Below are 15,991 nucleotides of genomic sequence, written 5' to 3' on the forward strand. Positions count from 1 at the left end.
TTTCCAAGCACAAGGTCCCTTTCCAAGGATTAGCCTCTCCTAACAACATGCCCAAAGTTATGGGTGACAAAATTTTACTATCTTTGCCTCTAAGGAGCATTCTCTCCAAGATCTGTTCTTTTGGCAGGCCATGGGATATTCAGTGCTCTTCTCCAAAATCACAGCTTAAAAGTATTAATTCTTCTCTGTCATCCTTACTCACTGCCCAGCTCTAAGATGCATACCAAATGGCTGGAAAGACAACAGCCTGAATCAGGTGCACCACAGTCTTTAAATCGACATCACTGTTCCCTAGTACTTTGGAGAGGTCCGTGACAGTAGACTTCCCCAATGCAATACTGCTTTTGATTTCTTGACTGCTGGTACCAAGGGTGTTGACTGTGAAACTAAGTAAAATTTTAATCTTTTCTCCATCTATCATAATGTTGCCTATTAGCCCAGTTATGGGGATTTTTGTTTTCTTGATGTTAAAACATAATCTATGTTTATGCAGCGGCCTCCCTCCAGCTCCCGGGAAGCAAGGCTGGCGGCCAGGGCAGGTGGCAGCAGAGGCGGAGGCTCTGGCATGTCTCTCTCCTTCCCTTCAGCCTGAGCCTGGGGTAGCCAGGGGGCCGGGGTCTGGAGTGAGGTCCGCTGCCCGAGAATGGGAATTCTCTTCACCAGGAGACTGTTCAATCACCAGGAGCACAGAGTTCTCGTTTCTGGGCTGGATAAAACTACCATCCTTTACCAATTTTCTGTGAATGAAGTTGTCCACGCATCCCCTACAATTGGAAGCAATGTAGAAGAGACAGTGGTTAATAATACACGTTTCCTAATGTGGGGTATTGGTGGCCAAGAATCTCTTTGTTCTTCCTGGAACACTGGCTGTACTGAGTTTGTAATAGTTGTTGTGGACAGTACAGACGAGAAGGGATTTAAAGTGTTAGCACAAGGACCTAAGGAAAGCTGGATTGCTGATTTTTTGCTAATAAACAAGATGGTAAAGAATGTGACAAGCTCTGGTGGCCTAGTGGCAAGAAGCTGTAACTACAGTCTCAGAGGTGCACGGTTCAAATCCACCAGATGCTCTGCTGGAGAAGGAGGAACAATCTCCTCCTGTACCAGTCAGATCTGATTTGACGGTACACACACAAAATAAATGAAATAAAATAATTTTTTTAAAAAAAAAGGAAAATAAAAAGAATGCATGACTGTAGCAGAATCTCCCAGGTTTTCAAACTCACGTCCATTAAAGATCCTCAGTGGCATATCCAGGCCTGCTGTGCTCTTACTGGCGAAGGACTGTGCCAAGACTTGAGCGGATGATGTTGTGATTTAAGATTAAATGCTCTCCTAAGTAGCAGAGTGGCGCAGCAGAAGCATGATGGGCCCATAACCCAGAGGTCGATGGATCGAAACCACCCTCTGCTATACAATATTATACACGTGGAAGTACCCTGTAAGATTAGATGATCTCTATTCATCTCTTCTCATAGACTTTGTATAAATGGAGTGCTGGACTTTACTTGAAAGCTGCAAAAGTTAATGGTTTAGATATATTCATAATAAACTGATTTAAACTTTTTCTATAAGAAGAAAAATTAAGACCACTTATTTGAAAACAAGGATGAAGCCTTAGTTTCTAGCATCCTTTCTCATTAAGTTCCTTCCATAGGATGGTCTCCAAGCGATGATGACTGTTTTCTCTCCGGACATTGTGTAGCCCGTGTTAGGTACAAAGGGAGAGGGAGACATTTTTGAGAACTTTATCATCAGCGTAACCCTCCCTTGTTGATTGTTGTTCTCTTGTTCCATTAAGTCAAAGTACAAATCAGTACAGATACTCGGTTTCCAATATTTCAAATTATAATATTACTATTGAGAAGTATTTTATGTAAGATTGTGCATGTATTGTGTATATATACCTCAAGGTCAAGTGAATGGCTTTGATTTATCTTCTAAAGAAAAGTAATATAAAAATTAATAATATCTATAATAATAACCAAAATAACATGTGTATTGGCAAAAAAAGGTAATCCAAGTTGAAGGCTGTAGTCGCAGCAAGCATTTCAAGTCCTCCTCGCTCAGCGAGCAAGTTGTGTCAACAACCTTTCAGTAACACAGGTTGAGTCCTCCTCCAATCCCAAGGCCACATTCTTTTCCACAGAATCCAGCTTCTTAAATGACTCGCTCAGCAAACAGATTATGTAGGTGCTGAGAAGGGACACAACTCTGATGCACACCTTTCTTGATTTTAAACCAGGAGGTGTTAACAGGTTGAGGTATAGGTCTTGTATAAGCATAATTAAGCGATCTGGGATTCCCATTCTTCCTAATATCTTAATGTTAGCCAGAACTTGTTAAGATCTTCACACCCAAATGCCTTGGAGTAGTCAATGAAAGCACAGATGTGGGCTGGTATTCTCTGTTTTCACTCAAGATCCATGCGACATCAGCCGTGATATCCCTAATGCCACAGCTTCTTCTAAACCTAGTCTGATCTGGCAGTTCTCTGTCAATGCGCTGTTCTAGCCAGTTTGGAGGATCTTCAGCAGTATTTTGCTTGCATGTGATATTAACAATATTTTTTTATAATTTCCACATTCTGCTGAATCATCTCTTGGGAATGGGAGCAAACATGGATCTCTTCCGGTGAGTTGGCCAGGTCTTCCAATTTCCTGGCATAGACTTGTGAGCACGTTCAGGGCTAAATCTGTTACTTAAAACATGTCAATTGAGACCCTGTGACTTCCTGGGCCTTTTGTTCATTTCTTTGGCATGTCTTGCCTTTGTTTTGGCTTTCCGATGCTCTAGTGAAATACTCAGTCTCTTCTGACACCCACTTTGATATTTTGTTCTCTTCAGGGATGATTATCTTTGATGTCATCCCATAACTCATCTGTCTTCAATCAAAAATGCCTGCAATCTGTTCTGGAGATGGATTTTAAACTCAGGTGAGATAGACTCAAGGTTCTTTTATGGTTGGTCCCTGTGGATTTTTCATTTTCTTCTGCTTCAATTTGATCTTGCACATGAGTAATTGATGGTCTGTTCCATAGTCAACACCTGGCCTGGTTTTGACTGCTGATAATGAGCTTTTCCAATGATTCTTTCTACAGATGCAGTCTTGTTTCTTACGAAAGGTATGTGATTGGTGCAACCACTGTGGAAAATGGTGTGGTGCTTTCTCAAAAGGTTGCAAATAAAGGGAGCTCTGGCGGCCTAATGGCAAGATGCTACGCTGTAATCCCAGAGGTACGCGGTTCAAATCCACCAGATGCTCTGCTGGAGAAGGAGGGGGCAATCTCCTCCTGCACCAGTCAGATCTGATTTGACGGTACACACAAAAAATAATACAATAAAAATAAAAAATGAAAAAAAAAATAGTTGCAAATAGAGATACCATTTGACCCAGCAATTCCACCACTGGGAACATACCCCAAAGAGACCATAACTGACACCCAAGCAGATAGATGCACACCCATGTTTTTCACGGCTTTGTTCACAATAGCACGGAGTTGGAAACAACCTAAGTGCCCATCAACAAATGAATGGATAGAGAAGCTGTGGTGTGTTCACACAATGGAATACTATGCTGCATTGAAAAACAAGGAACTCATGCAATATTATTCAAAATGGGTGACCCTGGAGGAGATTATGCTGAGTGAAATATCTCAGCCACAAAAGGACAAATACTGCATGGTGCCACTGTTGTAGAAAGTGACTTGTCATCAGGGTTGGGGTAAGACTGAGAAAAACTGGATAAATTATGTATACTGCATTGAAACAGATGAGAGAACAATTTAAAAGGGATATATGATAGGGTTTTATGATTATCACAAGAGTCAAGAATTAAGGTTTGTACTTGGGGTGGGGGTGTCTGTGAGGGGGGATTGTATAACAATGAAACAATTTTTCTTTTACTTTTCAAAGAGAGGAGTGAACTGTGGGGGAGGGGTGGGCAGGGAGAAAAGTGCAACAATGAATGACTGGAAAGCCAAAATCTCTATAAATGTTCATTCATTAAAATTAATAATTATTTTTAAAAGGTATGTGATGACTAAATCATTGAACGTATAAAATTCAATCAGTCACCAAGTATGCACTCTCTGGCTACCTTTCCTTCTTCATTGATTCCAACGTTTGCATCCCAGTGATTGATTCTTCTTAATGCATCTTGATTGCATGTTTGGTCAATCTTAAACTTCAAAAGCTGGTAGAAATCTTCAATTTTCTCTTCTTTGGTTTTATTGTTGGTCCATATATGTGAGTAATAGTGATATTATAATAGGTCTTTTTGTACTTATATGGATAATCAAAATAGACGACAAAGGCTGATTTAAATTCTTAAAAATTAACTACAGAAAATACTCTGGATTACAAGGGTCACCTAGGGCTGGGGAAGCCCTTCAACGACAGCTGCTAACAATACGCACAACTCTAAAAGTTGCAGCAGCACAGGAGGGGGATCAGTGGCATTTCTGGGGACCCTGCAGTGTCTCAGGACTTCAAGGGCTGGCCGCAGGGCGCTCCATGTGTCTCAGGACTTCAAGGGCTGGCCGCAGGGCGCTCCATGTGTCTCAGGACTTCAAGGGCTGGCCGCAGGGCGCTCCATGTGTCTCAGGACTTCAAGGGCTGGCCGCAGGGTGCTCCATGTGGTTCCCAGATCTTGCAGACAGCTGCAGGCCAGCTGTGCTGGAACAGGTATCTGCTGCCACATGGACACGGTGGCCACAGGCTGTGGAAGGGCAGGCGCTGCCCTCCCTTTTGGGGGCACGGCAGCACACCTGGCTGACCACAGGTGGCCATGGATGGGCTCTGAATGGAGGCCAGCTACGCGGGCGTTAACAGCAGGAGCGGGGCTGCAGAATGGGAAGACCAGGAAGGGGCAGAGCCCGGTGCCACCAGCAGGGTCATGATTTCTCGTGATGTCCCTGTTAGCTGGCCAATGTTTAGTGTTCCTGCTCTCAGTTCATCTTGCAGTGTCTAGAGTCTTAGAAACTTGCACGTAAAGTACCACAGCGGGTTCCACTGGCCTGGAGGAGCCTCCACAGGGGAGGCCAGAGGGAGAATCAGATGTGTGGTGGATGGCTTCCAAGAACAACCATCCCTCAGTCCTGAGGCCAGAACTGGATGGTACCCAGTCACCATTATATTTTGAGTTAAGATTAATGAAGAATCCTGACCGAAGTGGAGAGACATGCAGAACTTCAAATTCTCATGGACTTAGTCACATAAACCTTCACCCCTCAAACTGTTGCCCTGAGATAATCTTTAAATTTGATGACCAAAAAAATGCCCTCAGACTTTAAAAGCCCAACAGTGGTGTAGCTTATTTAGTAAAAACACCTGCCTCAAGCACCGTGATCTTTTAAGATCTAGAGAGAATCAAGTTGACAACGTGAAGTTCAGAGAGCCGAGCGGGTGTGGGCCTACGAAAACAAGCAGCGGCCAGGAGGGTGAGGACGGCTGCACACGGTGAAGTCAGTGTCACCGAGCTGTCGGCCGGTGGACGCTCTGCAGCGCATAAAGCCCCGTGGGCCACAGTTCTGACCCATCCGGGCCCCGGGAGCCAGCGCTGACCAGAGCGGGGGGCGTGGTCTGGGCTTCGTGTACTCACGCTGCTTTTCTGTGGCCACAGCCACGTGACTTATTTTAACATTTCTGCGTCAGCTAACTGGCTATGGCTGTGTCCTTTGTAAACAGTGAGGACTAAGACGCTTGCTAAGCTATGATCTTTGCTAGCTACCAAAGGGAAGTGGGACTTCCTCCTACTCCGAATTTTCAGTGCTTTATAGATAATGAAATAGTGAAAAACAACCCATGAAATAGAAAACGGGTGACCCTGGAGGACATTATGCTGACTGAAGTATCTCAGTCACAAAAGGACAAATACCGCATAATGTCATTGTTGTAGAACAGGAATGACATAGGGATTGAGGGCAGACTGAGAAAGATGGGATAAATTATGTATACTGCATTGAAACAGATGAGGGAGGGAACTATTTAAAAGGGATATATGATTAGGTATTACTGTCATGACGGGAACCTAGAACGAAGCCTGCATAGTGGAGTGGACCTGGGGAGGGGGAAGGCATTGTATAACAGTGAAAGAGTCTTACTTTTCAAAGAGAAGAGTGAACTGGGGGGGGGGGCAGGGAGAAAAGAACAACAATCAATGAATGACTGGAAACCCCAAGTCTCTGTAAACATTCATTAAAATTAATAATAAAAAAAATAAAAAGAAATGGTGAACTGGTTGATGTTTGGCTGTGTATGTTCTTAACAAAAAACCAGGCAGGCTATTTTTTACTTTTACCAAAGATCGCTCATCTATAGAAGTTCTGTCCCAATGTCTGTCCCTGCGGAGCAAAGCTAGGACTGATTCCCCGAGGACACGCATCCTGCTGAGAGGCCTGGCGGTCACCCATCTGTTGAGAGGACCACAAGGGGGCAAAGAAGGCCCCAGAGGTCTAGTGAGCAAATGGCCGGGTGACAGGGCACTGGTAACCGGGTGCCTTCAAAGTCTGAAACCTTCAGACCCCTCCTCAAATTTTAGGGATTGTACATAGCTGGAAGGGAGCCCTGCTTTTGTCAAGATTTACAGCCTTGGAAAAAAACCAGCTCTGCTCCGTCCAGGGTACCAGTTGGAATCCCGGGTTGGTACAAATGGCTAATGACTTTGACCACTTGGAAGACAGACCAGAAAAATCTCCTTTGGAGAAATGGCCCACAGGCAACAGCAGGGTAGACAGTTCTGTGAGCCCCTTGTGGTCAACAGGAGCTGGCTCCCCCTCAACAGTGACTGGGCTGATGAATTTACACACTCCTGTCCGTAATCAGAACCGGAGAAAGCAGCAGACCCTGGCGTGAGGTCTGCAGCGTGATGCTGTGGAGAGGTGTGACGCACGTGCTGTGAGGGGGGGACAGAAGTGTGAGGGCCCAACGGGAAGAGAAGTGAGCAGGAGACCCCTGACAGCCACACAGGGACCATCTCCAGGGGGCGTTCTCCTCGCTGACCAAACACACCTGCTGTGGGACACCAGAAACAGGGCCAGAGCTGCTTCTCCAAAATTTTATTTTCCTTTCAATGACAGGGCCAGGCAGATTTGTCTGGTAGGAGATTAACTTTTCCTCAGGAGAAATGAAATGTTTTCACGGCATTGTTACAGCTGTATACATCTCCACCCTCTTCTTCCTAAGGGCTAAAAACCACATTAAATAACTACCTCGGGGAAAACGAAACCTTTGTTACACGCCAAGAAACCACTGCAAGGTACTGGTTCTGGTAATACGAATATATTAAACGTAACCTCACACACAGCTTTTCCACATCCAATGTTTTCATTACAAACCAAAGGCTCAAAGTGTCTGATTCCAAAGTCACTGTCCCAGGGGCCGTCTTTGACACACTGCCCTCCTGTGTCCCAGCAACCACACAGAGGCTGGACCTGGGGCCCGGAGGGACGCTGTCCTGCCGCTTCCTCGCCTGAGAACGAGCTGGGCCAGGGAGCAGGCCCCCACCTGATGTAGTTACCCTCACGAGATCTCAACACACAGCCCACAGCACCAGAACGTGACCCCACGGCCAGGCCTGTCTTTCAAAACCCTTCAGATGTTTTCTAGAGTAAATGGGTTTCCCTACTTCCAATAGAGAAGACATGGAATTACTTGACACGGACTTTTGCAGACTCCTCAGAAAACCAATCACAGGGCAGACTGTGGCAGGGTCACCCAGGACCCAATCCCCCTGCACTGAGCTATTTTCTTAACTAGTGTTCGTTGAAGGAGGTTTCAAAATCTGTGGATAGATTAACTGGGAGTCCATTTTACTGGCTGGTAAATAATTCAATTAGTAAGAGGCTAGCAAAGGATACTTATAGAAATGTCTTAATTGGCTCTGGCCATGCTGCAAGGAGCTGGCAAACCCTGACTGCAAAGGTGTTAGCTGTGCACCAGCTGGCTAGAATGAAGACACCATCCGGGAACCTACACGGAGGTGTTCCGGAGAGACGGCACCGCTCTGCTGCGGCCCAGGAACAGAAAGTTGTGCCAAATCAGTGACTTTAGAAATACTGATAGTTTGCAGCATTAAGGAACAGGATATATAGATATATATTTAAAAAAAATCCCCCTAGGACACCTGTGGCTGGAAAAGCTCTTTCTAAGGAGGTCGCGGCTGTACTCTGTTTTACAGCTACTGTGCTGGATCACAGCATCTAGGAGGGAGGAGCCCCATGGTCTGTCCACGTGGAGGCCGCGGTGGCCTCCCTGGGCGGGCAACTGATGCAGCACACTCCTGACTTGGTGCCAGGAGTAAGGCCGACGGTCTGGGGAGTGGAGCCGTCTGGCTCTGGGTCCACAGCTAAGCCTGCTGATGGCGCCCCATGAGAGAACTAAATACAGAGGTTCTGGTTCTTTTGTGGGTTTGTTGTTTTTTTTTTCCTTTTAATGCTGTGATACTTAAAATGTTAAATCAGCATTTCATGTGATCTGAAGTATTTCAATTACATATGAGCATTCATTTGTTTTGTTTTTCTTTTTTGCAAAAACTCAATATTAGGTAATAGTTACATACTAATACAATAACATTCCTCTGCTGTACAAATTAAATCATTTAAAAGAAATGAGCATTCTAAGAATTATATACAAAAGAAACCTGGCGGCTTTGCTGAAATGAAATGCGAGGTGATGTTGCTAGCTCTACCGTTTTAAAATATCTTTAAAGTAAAATTAACAAATACCCTTCCACATCTCCAAGTTTACAAGTCAAGTCTCAAGAAAATCAAATGTCAAAAAATTCTAGAAAGCTGTGAAAAGCATATATACATTTTCCTTACGACCGACCGTATGAAGCTTCACTTCTGCAAAGTTGCTAAGTTCAGCATCAATTTCTTTGCAGGTCAATTCACCGCCCCCCCCCCCAATAAAGGCCTGTCCACTCTCCCACGGAGGTGGACAGTTTGATCGAGAATGCCGGGTGTTCGAGGCCACACTGTTCACGGCCCATTGGTTCAGCCCCTCATATCCCCTAAACCACGCTACGATCTAGACCTTCGTCTCAGGAACCTAGCCGTGTTCAGAACTCCTACAGCAAACAGTCTCTGCATTCTGAAACGACGCAGAGATCAGGAAAAGTCCACGTGTGCTAGAGGGGGCAAGAAGCAGCAGCTACGCTCTCCAACTGGGACTAAAAAAAGAAACCAAAAAAACCCCAAAAAAGGTAAAACGAGAAACCGTTCACTTAACAGCAGACTAGCAGTAATGTTCCTCATGAGTCGGTAAGAGAGCCTGATGCTGAGGAGCTAACAGCAAATGCTGAATTTGGATTTAATATTTGAGATGTTTATTGGGAATTAGGCTTCTTGCTGGGCTGGTCTCTTCAAATCCCTGATCTGTTTAACTAGATAGGTCTTCTCATCATTAAACTGTTCGTCCTCGGTCCTGTCATTCTGGAACTTGCTGAGGAATTCTATCAGTTTCGTCTGGTTCTTGAGGAGGATATCCAGGATGGGCTGAGTCTTGTTGGGATTGGCTACAAACACCTGTGGGGAGAAAAGACACCGTGAGTGCCCCGCGAGGGAGCCAGGCCCAGGGCAGCACGAACAGCGGCAGTGAGCAGTGCAGACCCAGCAGGGGCCAACCCTGCGGGACGTGGGGACATGTGGGGTCAGGGCAAGGAGTTCAGAGGTCTCCGGCAGGAAACTCAACACTGATATTTGGATAGGAAATCAGAGTAATTCTATGATGCTTCAGCACAGAAAAGACAGACCATCTCATTGGGCCCACCCCGAAATGTGGGCTGACTTTAGAATAAAAACCCCACGGAGAGCATTGCTGCTCTATGCCCTCAGTCGGAACAGACCCACAGCTGCCCCTCCAGTGGGTTTTCAGAGGCAGTAAATCACCTAGTAGGAGACTGCCCATCCTTCTTCTGTGGAACTTCTGGTGGGTTCACACCGCGTGCCTTTAGGACTGCAGCGCAGTGTCTTACCACTAGGCCACCAGAGCTCATGGAAGGCACCAGGAAGCGGATTCTCTTTCATTTTGTGATTAACAGTCTACTTTGTCTCACACACTTCGCTCATGATCTAAGAAGGGACCAGTCCCTGGAGGAGGACATCATGTTTGCCCAAGTGAAGGCTCAATGAGAAGAGGAAGCCCTTCGAGGAGAGTGTGCGCACAACAGGCTCAGGTACAGCCATGTAGGCGAGGACAGTGCAGGCTGGGCAGCTTCTCTCCACCGTCCTCAGATGGGGTTGCTGAGAGTCGGCGCGGACTCCATACCTCACGTGCCCCAGAAAGTGACAGCTGTGTGTTAGAAAGCCGTTGCTGCCTCCAAATCTAAATAGGGACACCCACTACTTGGGTTCTCTGTTGAAGCGCTGTACCGCAAACAGGGAAATGGAACGGGATGGAATGAACTTTCTGGATTCTCTAAATGTGGCTGAGAGATTCCAGCCCCACATCAGTGAGAGGAGACGAATGATTCCGGAGGACGACGCGGAGCGGGTCGAGCTCTACCTTGAAAACGTGGAAGGCCTCGAACTGGATGTTGCGGCTTTTGTCTCGCAGAAGGTTCATCATCAACTTGAGGTTCTCGGGTTTGCTGATGTACTTGGTCATGATGGTGAAGTTGTGTCTGTCTAACAGGAGCTCACCGAGAAGCTGGGAAGACATTTAGACGGTTACTCTTATACTGAAGAGGAGCCAAAGTTTTAAAACAATTACTTTTCTAATCGTTACTAAGCACAAGCCATTAATAAGCACTCGCAGGACGGAGGAACGGGCTGAATGACGAGCTGAAGGCTGCGGTGCCCACTTGCTATGTGGTGCCCTCTTCCCTTTCGTGGTCAGCACTACACGGAGTGGTCAATGCTTTCTGGAGCCCGGGAGACGTGAAGCCTTACACAGGAAAGGTAAGTTTCCTGATGAAATAAACTTAGCATGACATAAATACTGATGCAACTGTGGAGACCCAGGTTCTGGTGGTCTACAGTCCTGCAGGCCCCTCGGCGGCAGTCCGCGGCCCACTGACACAACCACCTGCTGTCATGATGGCCGCATGCAGGCTTGTGAGGGCTGACAAGTGGTGGTCGCTCTCCTGTTACCTGCTGGGACTGTGAAGCGGCAAGAGGTGGGCTCTCCTGCCTGAGTGAAGCAGCACAGGGGCCAGAACAGGGTCAAAGGCTGCTGAACAACTGAACAGTTTCTGCCAATAGAACAGATTTTCTTATGCTGACATTGGTCCTGGGCTACCCAGCCTGCAGATCCGCCTCACCCAACTACACATCTTGTACCACAAGGTCCCCCTTTCTCCCAACTTCAGAGGTCTGAACACAGAGGGAACAGAAAGAAATCCTATCAAACACACAGCCTTACCTTGAGTGACTGTCTTTTTGTCACATAATTTTCTGAATGAAGCAGCTTCTCATATTCACTGAAGAACTAAGAGACAAGGACACACATCTCAGGGTTACTTTACACAAGGAGGGTAGAATCCTTATTCTGCCAGCTGTGAGAGCAAACGTCTAACACCACAGAGCACCAGCCTCCCCGACGTCGCCCCTGCCTCTCTCCCACCCTCTTCTGACATGCTCAAGAGGGACGGTCCCTTTTCCAGGACATCCCGTTCATCCTGTGAAGAGCCCGCCTCCCAGCCCTAGGCAAGTCCACCTGTAGTTCATGCCTGGTCTCTCCCCATCACCCCAAGCTCCATACAGAGGGAACAACTTTCTTTCTCCTTTCTGCTCTCAGTTCTTAGACATTTTCTACAAAACAGCTTTTACAGCTGAAAACATCATGAATGCGGAGTATACTGATATACTTCAGTGACAAGTTCTCTGTTCTTTCTATGTATCAAACAGGGAGAGAAAGTCATTAAAAAGAGGTTCCGAGTGGAAAAGCCCAGCCCTGTGCTAATTGTTGGACGCCCTAGGAGGGAAGGCTGAGGTTCAAACTACAAGGATGGGAGGGAGTTAAGATTAGAAAGGGGAGAGAAAACAAACTTGGGGAGCAAAAGGATAGGACACAGATGAGTGAGGACCGGAGAGTGAGAAACGACGTGGTGTGAGGACAGCCAGGTGTCCAGCAGAGTCACAGGGGCCCTGAACGGTCAGGGGAGGAACAGGCGGGAGGTGAGGGCCGCGTGGGTGTGAGCAGGGGGAGAAAGCAGACAACGGGAGGGTGGAGGTCTCGGCTCGGCACTGAGCCAGGCTCCTGACGGTTCACCGACACTTTCCCATCCCCGCTGATGCCTCCGAGGATGCCTGCTCGGCGTCTCCACGCTACAATCACCTGTGCTTATCGGGGAGTGTCCTCCCGTGTGGCTTACAGCCACTGAAAACCCGCTGGTCAGCCATGAGTCAGGGCTCAGCAGCACACCGCGCCCCCAACACACTTTCAGAGGAACTGTGGTAGGGCGCTGCTATCCGAACGGCGGGCAGTTCAGGCCCTCTGTGGGGGCGCGACGCAGCAGTCTGCATCTGTGCAGACCTCTGCCCTGGAGCTCCGTGGACAGTTTTCTGTCGGCAGGGACTCAGCGGCAGTGGGCTGCCTTCTGGGTGCCCTGTCACGGGGCCTCGTCAGCCAGTCATCTGTGCTTGAGAACAGGCGTGGCCAATCCAGCCTGTCGTCTTTGTACATGGGCTTTACTGGAACTCAGCCACACTCACTGGTGAATTCTCTACGGCTGCTTTTGGGTCAGAAGAGCTGCCAAGTATTTGCCATCTGGCTCTTCGTACAAGAACGTCTGTGTGTGTTCCCGCCCACAGCGTAGGACCTGCTAGCAGGCTGTTTCTTTGTTCACCTCAAGACAGGTGGGGTCTTAGGCAGCAAGTGGGTGGACCCCTTAGGGTTTTCAGAAATGTCAGCTATCCCCTGCTGCTCCTCAAGTGGTTATCCAACGATGATCAAAACATCTGATTCTAATCAATAAGCCAGGATATTTGCACCTCAAGTTCTTGGCAGAAAATGCATTTTCTGCAGCATAATTCTGAGGACAAGCTTGGTGTTAGGCGTCCCTGTCAGAGCACTGCAGCAGGGGAGGTCGCGCCCTGCGTTAGGCCGAGAGGACGGCAGAGGGCAGCAGTGAGCCTGCAGACTCAGAGCTGGGCCGGGGAGAGGACACTTTCGTTCAGCGCCGCGCTCCCTGGACGGTGGTGAGCTCAGCACCGCGCACTGCGGTACCATTCTCCTTCAAGAACACCAATGGGAGAAATCGTTCTCATCTCAGAGTTAGAAAAGATGCTCTTCTTTTTAGCAACTAGCATAAGTTTATTTTTTAGGTATTATGATTTGTGCATTGATTTTGTTTCCTTCTATGCTTTGGCTGTTAGAAAGCTCAAAGCCTCATAAACAACTGCTTCCTTTGCCAAAAAAACTAGACGGTGCCTGGCTATAGACTATTCTGATCAAAGATTCTACAGAAGGACCAATAATCAAAAGGGGTAAAATGTAGAATGTCAAATTCGAATGGAATAAAAAATATCTCAAGTCTTTTTAAAACCAATGGTTTAGAGCAACGATTTAAAAAAATACTACATAACTTAATAGAGACTAGAAAGCAGCACTATGCTGAGTGAACTAACTCAGTCTCATAAGGACAAATACTGCACAAGACCATTATTGTAGATAACCAGTAAAATGTGTATGGGGATCCGAGAGGGGAAGGAGTGGGAGCAGAGGGGTGAGGATGGGTAGGGGCAAAATCACAGGATAGAGGGAGGGGGTGAGGGAAATGGGGAAGATCCGGCAGGGACCTGAAAAGACCAGGTAATGGTAGGTACTGCCCACTGGTGACTAATTTTATAAAACACAACATATGGGAATGACTGTATGAAACCTAATGTCAATAAAAGAAAGGGGGGCAGGAACCCCAAAACCAATGGTTTAGCTTTTCTATTAAAGAATGCCTGGCTTGAGCACTCTGCTCCTTTAAAAACTGTTTCTAGGGGATAACATTGACAAGAGCAACTTCAAAGTCTCACCAGTTACATTTATGTTAAGGGGAAGAAATGCTTCAGAAAAAAGAGAGGGTCAACACAGTCACTGCGCTGGGCGTGCACGTAGGAACTGCTGCACGGGTGGGCGGTACACTGTGTAGGTTCTCAACAACAGAGAGAAAGGCGGCCACTTTGGGTAGGATCTCACTCTGGGCTTTGTTTAAATTACTTGAACCCCTACCTTTTGCCCAAGACTCGGTGGCACTGTGGAAACAATGTGTTCTGTCATTATTGGAAGCGTGGCAGCTTCCAATAAAATCTAAAGCACAGATTTTGCCACCAAGAACTTTATGATGTCACTGAATAGCAAAGTGAAGAATAAAGTGTTATCAATACTTCAGATTTCAGAAATTTAAATAGTGAAAGAATTAGAACCTAGGTCAAATTTTAGGAGATAAATAGCATTTTCGGTGAGTTTTTATCATACGTTCTCTCACAGCATCTACTAATTCGTGGCCAACCTGTAAGTTAAATTACCACGGCACAACAGCCATGTGGACCTCCTCGGCAGTGTGGAGACACAGGCTGGCTGCCCGTGCGTGAGGAGAACCTGATCGGACACTCGTCCTAAGGGTTAGTTCTTGTGAGGATCAAAGGCAACCAACCACCCTGACTGCGGGTCACTGATGCCTCCCTGGGCACCACCACCAGGGAGCTTCCCTGGACACCAGCACCAGGGAGTCTAGCATCGAGCCAGTGCCGGCTGGGCTCTTTCCATGAGCTAGTCCGCTCCTCCACCTTATAAGCAAGGACTGACTTCCAGGTCCCCACCCAGGTGGTCACAGCCACAACGAGTGAGCCGCGAGCAGAAACAGGACTGGGAATCTTGCCCCCTCTCATCTAGATTCCCAGCCCTCAGCTCTGCCTCCCACTGTGAGCGGCAGGAAGTGCAATGCCAGAGAATTCCATTCCTTTTATCTTTACAGTAATGCCAGCCAGCAGTAAAAATGCCTGTCGCGTCTGCTATAGTAAGACTAGGTGCCAAGGGCAGTGTGGCAATCTCGCAGATCAAACTCCACCTCGGACTTACCGCTACCGAATGCCATTTCAGTAGGAAAACAACTCCAGCAGCATTTAAAAACACTGTGTATGCAAAAGAAATGTTCTACTATGGGATGCAATTAACAAATCGTTTCCAGTAACAGAAAGTACACACTGTTTTGGACCTTTTTCATGTACTTACTCTATCATAATGCTGCTCCAGAAATTCTGCGCTGAGCAACTTGTGTCTCGTCAGTAAATCCTGGTGGGAAAGAAACATTTGTAAAGTTATTTACACTTAAACTACCTTCAGGAAAGACAATTCTAAAACATTCTATGCCATCTTACCTAAAGAAAATGTGTAATTTAAAACACTTAAGCAGGAATTTTACTCAGTATGTTGATTCTATGTAAAAAGAAATGAAACTGTTGGTCACTTGACACTGTCATTATTAAAGCTATATGATTAAATATAAGTTTATGGCTCATAGATGAAAACAAAACAAAACAAAAATACAAAAACAAGAAACAACCCAACAAAACCAGACATTAGGGGAACTCTGGTGGCCTAGTGGCAAGAAGCTGAACTGTAATTCCAGAAGTATGTGGTTCGAATCCACCAGATGCTCTACTGGAGAAGGAGGGGCAATCTCCTTCTGTACCGGTCAGATCCAATTTGACGGTACACACACACACACACAAACAGTAAAATAAAACAAAAACAAAGCAAAATGAAAACCAGACATTAAAGGGACTGAAGCATTAAAGAAATAATAGCAAACAGTGGTGGTAAAATGTCAAGTAGAAACTGTGTTCTTGGGGTGTTTCATGAAGAAAGAGGACATTTAATTTACAAAAATTCCATGAGGCTTCATTTTCTTCTTCCCAAATAGAGTTACATTCAGTATGAGAGCTATTTTCAAGAAAATAAAATAGTTGCTAACAGCTCCATCACACTGTAAACATTAGCTCCTAATTAAGCAGAACAATGCTGTGAAATGTGGAATGGCCCCTTGGACCTGCAG

General features: G+C 46.5%; 1 protein-coding gene and 1 pseudogene across 1 annotated transcript in view; one reads left to right on the forward strand and one right to left on the reverse strand.

Annotated features, from left to right (window-relative positions):
• Positions 1-643: 643 nt before the first annotated feature.
• On the forward strand, positions 644-1,308 carry LOC102850889 (annotated as a pseudogene).
• A 7,693-nt stretch (positions 1,309-9,001) lies between these two features.
• The window catches only part of LOC102850201 (calcium-binding protein 39-like), a 41,152-nt gene continuing 34,162 nt past the window's right edge, over positions 9,002-15,991 (reverse strand). The window contains exons 6-9 of the mRNA XM_006893488.1: positions 15,169-15,228; positions 11,365-11,430; positions 10,507-10,650; positions 9,002-9,527 (exon numbers count right to left, since the gene is read on the reverse strand). Of these exons, the coding sequence (XP_006893550.1) occupies positions 9,339-9,527; positions 10,507-10,650; positions 11,365-11,430; positions 15,169-15,228 (459 nt within the window). The 3' untranslated portion in view covers positions 9,002-9,338. The remainder of the gene's footprint in view (positions 9,528-10,506; positions 10,651-11,364; positions 11,431-15,168; positions 15,229-15,991) is intronic.

Source organism: Elephantulus edwardii, unplaced genomic scaffold, assembly GCF_000299155.1.
Source record: "Elephantulus edwardii isolate Elephantulus edwardi_28Jun2011 unplaced genomic scaffold, EleEdw1.0 scaffold00127, whole genome shotgun sequence".
In the NCBI taxonomy this organism is placed as follows: domain Eukaryota; kingdom Metazoa; phylum Chordata; class Mammalia; order Macroscelidea; family Macroscelididae; genus Elephantulus; species Elephantulus edwardii.